A 15,785-nucleotide genomic window follows, 5' to 3' on the forward strand; every position below is an offset into this window, starting at 1 on the left:
GTCTAATGTTTCCGTGCACTCTAAGTGGCCATTGTCACCTTTAGCCCCTTGTAAAATAAAGGTGTATTGGCCTGTTGTCTTTTAAACCAGAAAATCACTGAGTGTATGAAAAGTCCCTAGCATCTAGGGCAGGAACTGACAAATAACAGATGCTCAATTAGTCCAGGCTAGGTGAAAAAAGGACTGCAATAGAAAGAGTACCACAGTCACTGAGAAACAAGGCAACAGCAATATGGTCCTGAATACTTTCAGGGTATTCCTTATGACATCACAACACAAACGAGAGAGAACGTTCAGCAGCTGTGGGCGCTCTTCAACCCTGAGTCCCAAGGAGCCACTGCAAGTTAGAACGGTACCAAAATAAAAACACTCCATTTTCTTCAAGATCCACAAATGAGAACAGGATGATGTTCTTGCCAAATAAAGGGTCCCGTCTCAGCTCCTCTGTTCACATTAGGTCGTTAAATGGAAGCTTCTGAAGTTTTGCTTTCTCATGCTAACTGCTGAAAATGATTTCTTCCTACCCGAATAAACAGCTCTCTAATCTCTACAAATTTCTGCTTATCTACTCAAGTGTAGTTTTTTTCCCTCTAAAACCACGCAATTGGAAGGCCATCCTTGATTTAGCAATATCTATTAAAGTTTAAAATGCATATATCCTTTGACCCAGCAAGTTCCAGCTCTATGAATTTCTCCTACAGATAAACTTAGCTGTGAGAAATGGTATAATATAAAAGACTATTCACTACAACAATGAAATAAAAAACACTGGAAACATAAATATCCATCAAGAGAAAATCAGTTAAGAAATTATGGTGTATCCATAATGGACTACTACCTCAACCCTTAAAATGAGTGACATGTCTGTACAGAAATTGATACCACACAAGCATCAAAATATATTAACTAAAAAGAGCAAACGGTGCAAATGCGCACAGTGTTTTACTATTTGGTAAAAAACTACACACATAAGATATATACGTAAACACATATAAAATATATATATGTTTATATATATATAAACACATAAAAATATATAATATGAGCTATCTAGAATAGTCCATTTCATAGGAGACAAAGTTGATGAGCAACTGCCAGGGGCTGAGGGAGGGGGAAGAGCGGGGAGTTCTCATTTAATGGTTATCATTTTAGTTTTGCAAGATAAAAGGGCTCTGGAGATACACGGTGGTGATGGCTGCACAGCAAAGAGAATGTACTCAGTGTCACTAAACTGCACATTGAATAGTTAAAACAGAAAATTTTCTGTTATGAACATTTCACAATTTCAAAATTACACACGCACACTCACAGATTTATAAGAAACTGATAATGATGGTTGCCTTCAGGGAGAAATGGTTGTCTGAGGACAGGGTGGCAAGGAGACCTTATACCATGTAACCTTTTATACCACCTTTTTAATGCTGTACTGTTATATACGTATTTACAGTAATCATTAAAAAACCTCAGCCTTACACAAGAAGCCTTTTCCTTAATCACATGTCACCTATGTCATTTCTTTAAGTCAAAAAGAAATTAGGATTCCACTTCAGTTTTGAGGGTACTTATTAGATTTAAATGATGCCAGCCACAAAAAATTACACTTGTTCCCCAAAGATCACATTCACCAAAACCCTGTCTTTATATTTATCAGCTATTACAGAAAGCTTCAAAATCATCATAGAAGAAAATTACCATTTTTATCAGTGCGCAACTTTTATTCCATCACAACCAAGGCAGTTGAATATAAAACTATTTTAACAGCAAAAAGCCCTCATCATAAATCAAGACACAAATCAGCCCGCAATTATCCAAGTTAGAAAACAAACTATGCTTATGTTGCAGTCTACCCTATGGCTCCGACTTCCGTGTCAGAATTTAAAACACACACATGCACATATACACCCTCTGAAGTCCTCCTAGTTTATCTAAAACCTACTTTTGTGAAGATCCACTATTTTCTCGAGTCTTCTGGAATGGGCACTGGAGTCATGCAGCTGGTATCATGACCTCTGTTGCCTTCCCCAGTACCCCATGGCCAGTGAAGAAGGCAGCACGTGCAGGGCCCAGCACCACCCCTGGCTCAAAGCAGGAGCAAAAATATTTGTTGGATGAATGCATAAACCATTATCTGCTAATGGGCTTGCCCTCAAGAGCCTCACAAAGACAAAACTTCAGAAAGAAAGAAGTAAAAGATGCTCTGTTCACTTGAAGTCGGCATAAGATAAAGGTGAAGACCAGATAGCTATGACATACTGGCTAGCTGGACTCGAGACCTTATCCCATCCCAAAGTTAAATACATAAACAAGTATTCCAAATACCGTACAAAAAACATAAGACGATGAAACTATATGAATCTTTTGCGTGTATCAAATATGTATGTATGAATATAGCACATCATCAAGTTTTTTAGGAAGAAAGAAAATCTAGATGAGTATCGTCATATCACGTAATAAAGAAAAATCTCTGCATGATGACAGAGAATTAATATCCTTAATATATTAAGAGTTCTTATAAACTGATTTGAAATACCCTGATGGAAGAATAAACGCAAGACACCAACAGGCAATTCACAAAAACCAAATACAAATGGCCAGTGACCACCGATGTTCAGCCCTAGTAATAACCCAAGAAACACACATTTAAAAAGGACATCCAATTCTGGGAAGACATGGGAAATATGGGAAGTAGCACTTGCTAAGATTGTCATGGGAAATGGGATAGACATTTTGGAAGGCGACGTGGTAAGTACCCACCGGCAACTTCAAGTCTAGGCAGCCATTCTTCAAAAGGACTGGCACCTGAGGACATTCAATTCAACAGCATCTTTAATAGTGAACCATCAAGAAAATCAAAAGGGGAACACTGCATGACAGTAGATTAGCACCAAACCACTCTTCTATTTAACAGAAACGAGGCAGAGAAACGTATCACATGGGTAGATGTCGAATACGTACCATGCAATCCTTATTTTGTCAAAAACACAAATGGAACATATTTGCAGAGCCTGAGAAGAAGAATCAGAAGGATCTACAGTACGCTATTAACGGCAGTTACTTTGGGTAATGGGTGTGGAGAGTACTGGGAGTATTTGCTTTTTTACAGATATACTTTAAAATAGTTTGACTTTTCTTTAAAAAAAAAAAAGCATGTATTATTTTTTATAATTTATTAAAAAGGAAAAGAAAAGTAGTAAGAGATCAAGTACTTATCTATTAAAGACAGATTCTGTCCTTTGAGAATTCCCTTCAAAGCTCCCTGATAGCTCAGTTGGTAAAGAATCTCCCTGCAATGCAGAAGACCTGGTTCGATTCCTGGGTTGGGAAGATCTGCAGAAGGGATAGGCTACCCACTCCAGTATTCTGGCCTGGAGAATTCCTTCCATGGACTGTATGCTCCATGGGGTCACAAAGAGTCAGACACAACTGAGCGCCTTTCACACTCACACTCACTTCAAAGTCCCCTGAAGCTCAAACGGCTGTGTCTCTCCAATTCACAAGTAATAAGAGATATTTTTAAAAACATCTCTTCCTTTCTACACTGTTTAGAAGAAACTGTACAGAGTTACCACCGTCTGTTTTATGAAATCCATGTGCAATCAGAGAATAAGACTATTAAAAACATCAATCACCCCTTCAGGCCTAATATCTATCAGAAGAAACCCATTCACTGCCTATATTACATTTCATCCACACAGTTTCTGAGACAATGCACAAAGCAGCAGCCACACGACTCCCACCAGCATAAATACGTGGCGTACAAAGAACGTCCTGTCAGCAGGGCCCAGAGCACACCCCGCAGTGGTAAATGGGAATGACAATTTAAGTCATAGGATCAGAAGCGGAACCAAATTTGTGACTTGGAGGCAGCATGATGCTCTTCACTTCCGTCTACACCTTTTCTGCTCCTCCACCCAAACTCTCTGCCCCTCACTCAGCCCCGAAATGGGCCAAGATGGATGTCCACACAGCTTCAAACTGAAGCATCAGAAGCCGCTAGAGAGATACAACTAAGTGCACAATTTGAGGGGGTCAGCTGGAATCCTGAGGACCGCATATGTGTAAAGTCACGTGTTTTTCTTTGGAAAAGAAATGGAGAAATCAAATTAGAGTGTTCAGTCTTACCACACGGGATGTTTGCAATCCGGATGTCAAAACATCAAATGTGGATGTGGCCTCCAAAAAAGCTTAAGATATTGAGCCTGCCAGTTTAGAAATGAAGGAACCGTTTGATCTGACCAAATTCAAAGGCCAGGTGGTGGTGCCCAAGCACCCGATGTGTGGGTGACAGGACCCCTGCACGGCAGACTCAGAGGGCCTAGCTCCCCAGCTTCTCAAAAGGCCTTCTCCTGCTCTAGAGTCTCAAGAGCCCAAAGGGCCTCAGGGTGCTCTCTGCTGCCCCTGTGGGAGGTGTGTGGCATGCACACACTCGATTCCCTGGTGGCTCAGACAGTAAAGTGTCTGCCTGCAATGCAGGAGACCTGGGTTCGATCCCTGGGCCGGGAAGATCCCCTGGAGAAGGCAATGGCCACCTACTCCAGTCCTCTTGCCTAGAAAATTCCATGGATGGAGGAGCCTGGTGGGCTACAGTCCATGGGGTCACAAAGAGTCGGACACAACTGATTGACTTCACTTTCTTTTCTTTCTTTCTGCTATCTGGCCACAGCTTGCAGAAGGTCGTCCTTCTAGGGGACCACACGTGGGTTCCCGTATCTGCAAATGCACCACCACCACTCGCTAATGTTGACCAGGAAGTCATTTACCCAAGACCAGAACAAACAGAGCACTACGCTGAAGGCTGCTAGGTAAGAGCCAGAGCAGCCGGTGAAGAGCTCCACTTAGCTGACCTGCTTGAAGGTGAACTGAAGGGGCAGGTCACCAGTTCCAGCTCTAATCTGACACCCGCCCCCGGATCATACCGTGGCTACCAAGGAGCCTTAACCCAACTGACCTTTCAGGGCTCAGGGAAGTGACTTTTTTTTATTATATGGCACAGTTTGGCACCGTATGTCTTTAGTCTTTGGGGTACTTTGATAATGGTTCAAGAGTAGTAGATCTTGTTTGATTCCTTTTTTTTTTTTTTTTAAAAACAGATGGCCAAACCAGGACATATACTAAAAAAAAAAAAAGGAAGGTTACTTACCTGAGCCCTAACATTCCAGCTACCATGGAATCTTGTTGGAGCTGGTCTACAGAAGCAAGATGTATTCTGGGGAGTCACATGTCACATCAAAGCAGGAACTGGTGAGTCTGTATTTTTATGGAGCCTAAAACAAAGAAAATCGTAAGTTGAAAGCCCCCATTGTGCTGCACGACCTTTTTCCCAGGGCTATTTGGGACATTTTGAAGATACAGACAAAGTACCATGCTATTTCCCAGCTTACCTAGCTAGAAACAAAGGATACACTGAAATTTACTGCCAGATAACACACAGTGCTAAAGGAAAGATTCATGAGTGTTAGAACTGACACTATCACAGGTCTTGTCACCTCTGAGGGACATTTTGTCACTAAAACGTACAGTTAGGAAGCGATCTCCAGTAAGTATTTCAGGCAACATCTCATACAGAAATATCCAGAGACAGAAGATATATTCCAGAGAACACGCAACATCAAAATGTCATCCCAAGAACACATGAAATGCAGAGGCAAAGTATCCTGTCATTTGCAAGCAGCTGAAGTTGCAACAAGCTGCTGTGACATCATGTAAAAAGGCTTTAGCCAGGAGAGGAAAAAAAACAGGCAGAACCAACAGAAACCAAGTACCCTGGGAGATCCTAAGCCATCCTCAGACATACACAAGACTGTTTTTGAGCACTCACTTTTAGGCCTCTGATCAGTAAAATGTTCAATAAACTGAGTTAACAGTGTGATACTTTCTCTTTTGCCTTTGAACACATGTTCAAAGAAGGTCTTCTGCCACTATACTTTTCATCAAGACAACCATCACTTCCCTGTTAAAACCTCAACCACCTCATATTAGCTAATTGCTGATATCTTGCCGGCCCAAGAGTTGCACTTTTATCTTTAGACTAAAAAAAGCCTAGCATGTACAACTTAAGAGACTATTCACACAATTACTCATGTAATCAAACTCAGAAGTGCAGCACCAACCAAGTCTTTTACTGCTGGTCTGGAACTACCAGGATGGTATCTGGAATTATCTATTGAGGTGCAGTGAGGCCTCAGAATTCCCTTAAACAGTAGAGTCATAGAACGCTCTAAAATCTCAGAAGTCAAAGTCACAGTATTACTCAGGTTTGCTGGGCTTAGTTGCTCTGTCGTGTCCGACTCTTTGCAACCCCATGGACTGTAGCCTCCTGGGCTCTTCTGTCCATGGAGATTCTCCAGTAAAGAACACTGGAGTGGGTCGCCACGCCCTCCTTCAGGGGATCTTCCCAACCCAGGGATCAAACCCAGGTGTCCCACATTGCAGGCTGATTCTTTACCATCTGAGCCACCAGGGAAGCCCGTGAATACTGGAGTGGGTAGCCTATCCCTCCTCCAGGGGATCTTCCTGACCCAGGGATCGAACCAGGGTCTCCCGCACTGCAGGTGGATTCTTTACCAGCTGAGCTATTACTCAGTTAGCTATATAATAAAAATCAAACCAGCATCCTGGCTGGGAGGCCCTAGAAGAGCCACAACTTTTCACAGTTGCCTTTTTCTTTTCTTGGTAAATTGCATTTTTATTTGTAAACTGAGGGACCTAAACTAAGGTTCCTTCGAGCTCTGAATTTAAGATCTCTGATAACTCACGATTTCGTGGAGAAAAAAAAAAAGAGCCAGCAAATGAGAGCACTTAGGTGAAGACCCAATAAAGCAGTGAATTGCAGGTCTATATATATGTATATAGAGTGCCCCCAGCTCTTATGCACCGAAGCCTTTCTAAGGCTTGATCCCAAGAGTCCAGACTTCTGCAGTATAACAAAACAGCTATGCTCAAGACATTCATACACCAGCAGAACCAACGTTAACTGTGCCTTGAAGAAGTGAAAAAGGCCAAGGCTTTACTCTAACAGAATGGTCACAACGCCTCTTAAATATGGGAGTGGCCATGCCCTGCTCTCACTCTGTTCCCCCCCCCACCATACCTACCATCAAAGAGGTAGAACCAAATATTTTAAGCAAAGGCGTACAAAGCAAGCTTTCAACAGGAAGGGGCTCCATGCCAAAGAAAGGCAGAAGAGACCAGGTAAATGCAGAAGAGCACAACTTTTGTGTCAGTGAGTCCAAGGAAAAGAGACTTTACATCCATCCTACCCAAACTGAGGTAAAGGCACAGTGGTGACAATGACAGTTTGACTGGAAGGCACTGGTACAGAAGCACTGAGAACAAGGTCCTCCAACTGGAGCAGTAATAATGCTCTACCCAAGAAAAAAAGGTTGTCTGCCAGCCACACAAGGCTGGTCTGCGTGCGCATCACCAACAAAGGGTGGGGAAAACAAACAGGTGTCTGCCACGCTCCCTGGAACCACCAGTCTAGGACTATGTTTTACCCCCTCTGTGCTTGAAACACTAGTTACAGCAAAAGTCAAACCCTTTCTATAATATTCTTCTCATAGATAACTCGGACAAGCTGGCCACAAACTGCTCTTAGCCAGTTAAAAGATTTTCACTGATATTCACCTTTACAAAAGATCACGGGTTCCAGGAGACATCATTTATCATGTAAATAATCCCGGGCAGGTATATTAACAGTGGAAACCGCCCTCCAGGAAGGAACTAACACTTTTCCATCGGCTCTTCTTTATTCTAGGTTCAAGAAGCAAGGTTCTCATTCCGTCTCCACATGGGGGAAGGGGTATTCAGGAGGAGGATATCATCATATTGGACTCCTCTAGCCAATTCTTCTGTCAAATTTCACAGCGTGTCTCCCCATCCCACTAGATTCAGCCACAAAGAGGCAGGGCCAGCCGGGAAACAAGGGCTGTGGCTGGAAATCGCAAATAAAATGCAAAACAGTACTCGAACCCTCTTGCAACATAAGCAGCGCAAAAGTTGGAGTATGGTTGGACTGCATCGTGCTCTGTCAGGTGAAACAAAGACCTGGGATTCTAGGTTGCAAGCATTCCAGGCAAATTTGTAACAACAAAAATGAGTATGGTGTGTACTGGCAAGAAAGCCATAGAGAGTTTCCTCAAGCTGTTAGGACACCATGACTTCAGATGCCACCAGGTACTTTGCAGACAAACTATATTCTGGAGGCTGTGGGAAAGGGGTATGATGGAACAGCTCACTGGAAGGGCACCCGAGGCGGCTAACGCACTGCCAATGATGGGAAACAAAATAGAGCCCTTGCCGGTCACATCTGAGGCTCAGATGTACAAACCTTGGTATCTTCGTTAAGTGAGGCTTGTGTATCTGTGTGTGCAGACAGGAATGCACCTCAGTGATCAGCCCCCTCGCAGACATGCCACGAATGGGTGTTCTGTGGCAACTTATTCAATCAACTCTACACCTCTGAGACTCATTGTGCCCTTTAAGGTTCTGATACGTCCGGGTAAAAAATGAAAGCAAATTTTTCCCTAGGTTCCAAGACTAGGATTTAGAAGTCCTTCAAAGCCCATAAATAAATCTATTTCCCTAAATCCCTAGTGGAAATTCCCAAAAGACCTAAAACTAAAAACCAGATTTAAAAAAAACATAAAGATTCAGCATATTTCAAAGGACCCAAGAGGTTAATGGCATTCTTAGTTGAAATTGTTCAGATGCAGATGAAAATTCTGACGGTGGAACCCAAATTTCTCCTGGATAGCAACTGCCTGTTAATAATGATTTTTGCTACCAAGGCCCGAATATGCTTCATTTTTGTAATGTAACAAAATGCCTAAAATTTGCCAGAGTCCTCAAGTCTTAAGCCACTCAGCCTCACAGGCCAGTAGGTTCGGTTCTGTGATCACCAACCACCCACAGAATTCTATGCTACCATCTCACAATTTGGGGCACTGATCGGCACAACAGAGACACAACTCTGAATGGCTTTGCAGCCCGTTCCTGTTCCTGAAAAACAAGAAGCACACATCTGCCTGACCATGAGTCAGGAATATCAATTTTGTGGTGGAGCCCATTTCGGCTGTGACCAATCCACACCGAACACACTCACAGTAGAAGCGACGGCCACAGAGGTGTATTCCACAGCCAGCCTTCCCCGCCCTTGGAATCCACACTCAGCAAGGCCATGAACGGTCTCCTCTGTGAAAGCAATCTTTTAAACTCTTCCCCATGACCTTAAGTCTTCAGTGCAAAACCACAAAAAACATTGCCACACCACTAATCAGTCACCTGAGTTTCAGTATGGGTGACTCAGAAGCAAACTAGAAAGAAAATAAACTTTCAGGGACCAAGCGATGGGCACCCCGGCGATGCGGTGAACTTGCCCCATCTGGTACTGGTGATCTTGAGCCGGGCGCGCTCCGGGACTATGGAAGCCCGTCACAGACTGAGTCCCACTCCACTTATGTAACTGGAAGATCGCCGGCGAAGCGGGGCGGGCGGGGGGGAAGGATGGGAGGGCGCTCGTATTCTGAGGCCATGCTTCCCCCCCCCCCCACCCGCAAACGCCCTGGGAGCGCGCTCCCATCGAAGCGCTACGGGTGCTGCTGGACACCCCGTCTTCTCCCCACGGCTCCTGATGGCAACTATCACCGCCTCTTTCTGATGAGCTCTGAGGCCAAGAACACAATGTCTAGTGCCTTTTGTGGGTGGACAATAATTCCCACCTACTTGTTCTTGCTAGATGCGAAAGGAACTCGCTCGCGGCGGGGACGGTGGGGGGGCAGAAAGTCATGGAATGGGCGAGAAGGAGGGGGAGGCAAAGCCTGGAGATGGGGGCGACTGCCCAGGAGCCCTTGTGGCGCACTCTCCCGACGGGAGGAGAACTGCGCACGCGCGCCAGTGGGGGGAGCCGAGTAACGGGAGAGGGGCGCGCGAGGGAGGGAGACGGGAAAGCGCGAGCCAGGGAGAGGCCGGGGGCGCGGGCGCGCGACGGCGCCGCGGGCCCGAAGCCCCGCGAAGGGCACGACGCGCGCGCAGCCCCGACAGGCGAAGCCCCGGCGACAGGGGCGCCCGCGGGGCCGGGGGGCCGGGATGCGCGCCGAAGGCGGGAGGGTGGGGGGAAGCAGGCAAAGGCAGCCTGAGGAGGCCGCGCCGAAGACGGTCACCCGCAAGTGCGGGTAACGGGCCGCCGCGGGGGGGGGGGGGGGTGCCGTCACCAGCGGGAGGGGGAGGGTAGAGAGGAGGGACGCCATCCGCCAGCCGTGTCGCCCGACCCCGCGGGCCCCTCCCGCGCCACGTCCCGCCCCTACCCCCCGCCCCCCAGCAAGGGTCCCCGCCCGCGGCCGCGGCGGTCCCACTCACAGTCTCTCCTCCTCGCCTCCTCCTCCTCCTCCGCTCGGCGCGGCAGCGGCGGCGGCGGCCATTTTCCGGACGGCTTTTACCACAGCCCTCTCTCTGAGAGGAGGGAGCGCGCGCGCCGCCGACGCCGAGACCCCGCACGGCCGACGTCGCGCCCCGCCCTCCCGGCCGGCTTGCGCACAGCTGCACCTGCGCGCCTGCGCCCCGCCCCCGATGCTTGAGCGAGCTGGCGCGCCATTGGATGTGGTGGCCGGGGTGGGGCGGGGCCTCGGTGGCGACGCCCCCAATTGGCGGGACTCGGTGTCCGTTCCGGCGAGGGAAAAGGGGGCGGACGCCCCGTCTAGCTGCCGATTGGCTGCCAACGGCCGTCATTTGGGGAAAAGAGGCGGCTTGGGCGCCGAGGGGATGGTTTAGTGGGCGGAATTTGAATATTAAGGATTAATAGGCCTTTGCGGATGCTGGGGCAAGGGAAGGCCTAGGTTCCGGATGCCTGTTTGCGCGACCATCCCGGGCCCTTGACCTGCTGTCCGCAAACACACAAAGTACATTGCTATAAGCCTCCCGCAACACCCGCATTTTCTCAGTATCACCACATTCAGTAGAAGCAGCAAAGTTGCCTGACATTGTTCCAGACAAGGGACCTTGGTTTACGAGGCCTACCGAAGGCATTCTTTCATTTGAGCCTACCGTATGCCACACTCTCAGAGGGGCAGGGAAATAACTGAACAACGAATTGTAGCCTTCACCTTCTTGCAACTCTGGTGGGGCAAGAGGGTGCATGCCAAGGCTTGCATGAAACCTGTCATGGTTGGATGAGATGGTTTGGGGTGAGTGGGAAGAGGGGGTAGTGGAAACACGAAGAAATAACCGCTCGGCCCGGAAGAGGTGATTTGGGACTTAAGATCCAATAATGCTGGTATAGAAAAATATTTAAGAGTATGGAAAAAGTTTTAGCTAGTGAGGGCTTCCCTTGTGGCTCAACTGGTTAATATCCACCTGCAATGCGGGAGACCTGGGTTCCATCCTGGGGTTGAAAAGATCCCCTGGAGAAGGGAAAGGCTACCCTACTCCAAGTATTCTGGCCTGGATGGGGTCTCAAAGAGTCAGACACGACTGAGTGACTTTCATTTCACTTCACTTTAGCTAATGGAGTGTTCAGGATAGTACTGTCTGTCAAGGCGACTTTACTCTGATTCCAGCTATCATCCAATCCATCCGATGCTCTTTTTGCTACTTCTCCAGTTAAGAAGGAACCGTCTGATTATGATGTGATTCCCTACCCCACCTCCATTCATTTATTAAATCCCTGTTATGTACCAGGCACTGTTCCAGGCTCTGGATGCAGAGTACTGAATAAGACACCAAATTAACATTCTTGTAGGGGAAGATTCAGAGTGAACATACAAAAAGTATAAAATAAAATGTCACATAGTGATAAGAATTTGAGGTAGATAAAGCAACAGTGAAAGGGGTGCTATTTAGATGTCCACCGGCTTTTGCTCTCATTTTATTCCCCCATAGGGTTATCTATGACTAGTGTCTTCTCCTGGCAAAACTCAGTTAGCCTTTGCCCTGCTTCATTTTGTACTCCAAGGCGAAAATTGCCTGTTACTCCATGTATCTCTTGACCTACTTTTGCATCCCAATCCCCTATGATGAAAAGGACATCTTTCTCTGATATTAGTTTTAGAAGGTCTTGTAGATCATAGAACCAATTGACTTCAGCTTCTTCAGCATTAGTGGTTGGGGAACAGACTTGGATTACTGTGATGTTGAGTGGTTTGCCTTGGAAACAAACAGAGATCATTATGTTGTTTTTGAGATTGCATTTCTAACTCTTTTGTTGACTGTGAGGGCTGCTCCATTCCTTTTAAGGGATTCTTGCCCACAGTAGTAGATATAATGGTCAACTGAATTAAATTCACCCATTCTGGTCCATTTCAGTTCACTGATTCCTAAAATGTTGATATTCACACTTGCCATCTCCTGTTTGACCACACCCAATTTACTTTGATAAATGGACCTAACACTCCAGGTTCTTATGCAATATTCTTCACAGCATTGGATTTTACTTTCGCTGAAATCAGATTGATTATATTCTTTGCAGCCAAAGATGGAGAAGCTCGATACAGTCAGCAAAAACAAGACCCGGAGCTGACCGTGGCTCAGATCATGAGCTCCTTATTGCAAAATTCAGATTTACCTTGAAAAAAGTAGGGAAAAACAATAGGCCATTCAGGTATGATCTAAATTAAATCCCTTATGATTATACAGTGGAAGTGACAAATAGATTCAAGGGATTAGATCTGATAGAGTGCCTGAAAAACTATAGATGGAGGTTTATAACATTGTATGGAGGCAGTGACCAAAATCATCCCCCCCAAAAAAATACAAGGCAAAATGGTTGTCTGAGGAAGTCTTACAGACAGCTAAGAAAGGAAGAGAAGCAAAAAGCAAAGGAGAAAGGGAAAGATATACCCAACTGAATGCAGAGTTCCAAAGAACAGCAAGGAGAGATAAGAAAGCCTTCTTAAGTGAATACTGCAATGAAATAGAGGAAAACAATAGAACGAGAAAGACTAGAAATTTCTTCAAGAAAATTGGAGATACAAAAGGACTATTTCATGCAAAGATGGGCACAATAAAGAACAGAAATGGTAAGGACTTAACAGAAGCAGAAGAGATTAAGAACAAGTGGCAAGAATACACAGAAGAACTGTACAGAAAAGGTCTGAATGACTCAGATAACCACGATGGTGTGGTCACTCACCTAGAGTCAGACATACTGGAATGTAAAGTCAAGTGGGCCTTAGGAAGCATTACTACAAACAAAGCTAGTGGAGGTGATGGAACTCCAGCTGAGCTATTTCAAATCCTAAAAGATGATGCTGTGAAAGTGCTGTACTCAAATTTGGAACACTCAGTAGTGGCCACAGGACTGGAAAAGGTCAGTTTTCGTTCCAATCCCAAAGAAAGGCCATCCCAAAGAATGTTCAAACTACCACAAAATTGCACTCATTTCACATGCTAGCAAGGTAGTGCTCAAAATCCTTCAAGCTGGGCTTGAACAGTACATGAACTGAGAACTTTGAGATGTTCAAGCTAGATTTAGAAAAGGCAGAGGAACCAGATATCGAATTGCCAACATCCATTGGATCATGGAAAAAGCAAGAGAATTCCAGAAAAACATCCGCTTCATTGATTACGACAAAGCCTTTGACTGTGTGGATCACAACAAACTGTGGAAAATTCTTTAAGAGACAGGGATACCAGACTATCTTACCTGCCTCCTGAGAAACCTGTATGCAGGTCAAGGAGCAACAGTTAGAACTGGACATGTAACAATGGACTGGTTCTAAATTGGGAAAGGAGTACGTCAAGGCTGTTTATTGTCACCCTGCTTATTTAACTTATATGCAGAGTACATCATGCAAAATGCCATGCTGGATGAGTCACAAGCTGTAATCAAGATTTCGGGGAGAAAGATCAACAACCTCAGATACGCATATGACACCACCCTAATGGCAGAAAGTGAAGAGGAACAAAGAACTTCTTGATGAGGGTGAAAAAGGAGAGTGAAAAGGTTTGCTTAAAACTCAACATTCAAAAACTAACATCTTGTCATCCAGTCCCATCACTTCATGGCAAATAGATGGGGAAAAAGTGGAAGCAGTAACAGATTTTATTTTCTTGGGCTCCTAAATCACTGTGGATGGTGACTACAGCCATGAAATTAAAAAAAAGCTTGCTCTTGGAAAGAAGGCTATGACAACCCTCTGCTTGCTAAGTTGCTTCAGTTGTGTCCAACTTTTTGCAAACCTATGGACTGTAGCCCACCAGGCTCCTTTTTCCATGGGATTCTCCAGGCAAGAATACTGGAGCAGGTTGCCATGCCTCTCTACCCAGGGATTGAACCCATGTCTCTCATGTCTCCTGCATTGGCAGGTGGTTTCTTAATTCCCAGCACCACCTGGGAAGCCCTATGACAAATCTAGACAGCGTATTAAAAAGCAGAGATGTCACTTTGCCAACAAAGGTGTAGAGTCAAAGTTATAGTTTTTTCAGTAGGCGTGTATGGATGTGAGAGTTGGACCCTAAAAAAGGCTAAGCGCCAAATAATTGATGCTTTGGAACTGTGGTGCTGGAGAATAGTCTTGGGAGTCCCTTGAACTGCAAGGAAATCAAACCAGTCAATCCTAAAGAAATCAACCCTGAATATTCATTGGAAGGACTGCTGCTGAAGCTGAAGCTCCAATACTTTGGCCACCTGATGCAAAGAACTGACTCATTGGAAAAGACCCTGATGCTGGGAAAGAATCAAGGCAAAAGGAGAAGAAGGTGGCAAAGGATGAGATGGTTAGATAGCATCACTGACTCAATGGACAAGTGTTTAGCAAACTCTGGGAAATAGTGAAGGACAGGGGAGCCTGACATGCTGCAGTCCATGGGGTTGCAAAGGGTCAGACACGACTTAGTGACTGAACAACAACAATTCCAACCATAAACAGAAAAGAAAGAGTTCCTTCAAACTTATTTTATGAGACTAATATAATTACTATAACAAACCAATGAAAGGATGACACAAAATAGGGAAATGGATGTAAAAATTCTAGACAAACCAAATCCAGCAGTATATATTGGTATATCCTAACCAAGCTGAGTTTTATTCTAAGATTGCAAGGATGGTTTAAAATTAGAAAATCAGACTTAACAAATTTAAGAGAAGCAAATTATATGACCATGTCAATATATGCAGAAAAAGCCTTTGATAAAATTCAATACCTACTTATGATAAAAAGAAAATTAACAACAACTTAGAGAACTATGAATACGAGGGAATTTTCTTAATCTGATCAAAATCATCTACTAAAAAACTTAAAGCAAACATCATGTTAATGTTGTTAATGGGAACAAAGCAAGAAACAGAAGATCTTTGATGCAACATCATTCATGTAAAATAAAACACACATCCTTCATCGTCCATTCTCTTTTAAACCTTATCCGTCGAGTTTCACTCTGAAGAGAAACACCCATTAACCCCAAATGGATCCCCTTGCTGTTAGGATATAGGCATACAGATCCAGCCAGTAACAAGCTGGAAAAGAAATGGGAAAAAAACATTCAACTTAGGCCACAAAAATTATAAAACAGTTTGGAATAAACAATAAAACATGCCAAAAAACTATATTAAAAAGTATAAAACTTTACTGAAAAAAAAGAAGACCTGAAAAAATAGAAACTACCACAGTTCTGGAAAGGAAGAGCTGATGTAATAAAGATGTCAATTCTTCATAAATTAATCTGGAAATTGTTTCCTTGAGTCAAAATCTAGGCGTTTTTATGGACTTTTAACAAGTTAATTCTAGATCAAGAAGAGCAAGTGTTCAAGACATTTTTGAAACAGAAAACCAATGGTGAGGGTCTTGCCAAAT

The 15,785-nt window shown here is 44.6% G+C and overlaps 1 protein-coding gene across 1 annotated transcript in view; it reads right to left on the reverse strand.

The window, feature by feature from the left end:
- Positions 1-10,426, reverse strand: part of MECP2 (methyl-CpG binding protein 2) — a 50,586-nt gene extending 40,160 nt beyond the window's left edge. The window contains exon 1 of the mRNA XM_068962343.1: positions 10,357-10,426. Coding sequence (XP_068818444.1) covers positions 10,357-10,418 — 62 coding nt within the window. The 5' untranslated portion in view covers positions 10,419-10,426. The remainder of the gene's footprint in view (positions 1-10,356) is intronic.
- Between the last annotated feature and the right edge of the window lie 5,359 nt (positions 10,427-15,785).

Source organism: Capricornis sumatraensis, chromosome X (genome assembly GCF_032405125.1).
Source record: "Capricornis sumatraensis isolate serow.1 chromosome X, serow.2, whole genome shotgun sequence".
In the NCBI taxonomy this organism is placed as follows: Eukaryota; Metazoa; Chordata; class Mammalia; order Artiodactyla; family Bovidae; genus Capricornis; species Capricornis sumatraensis.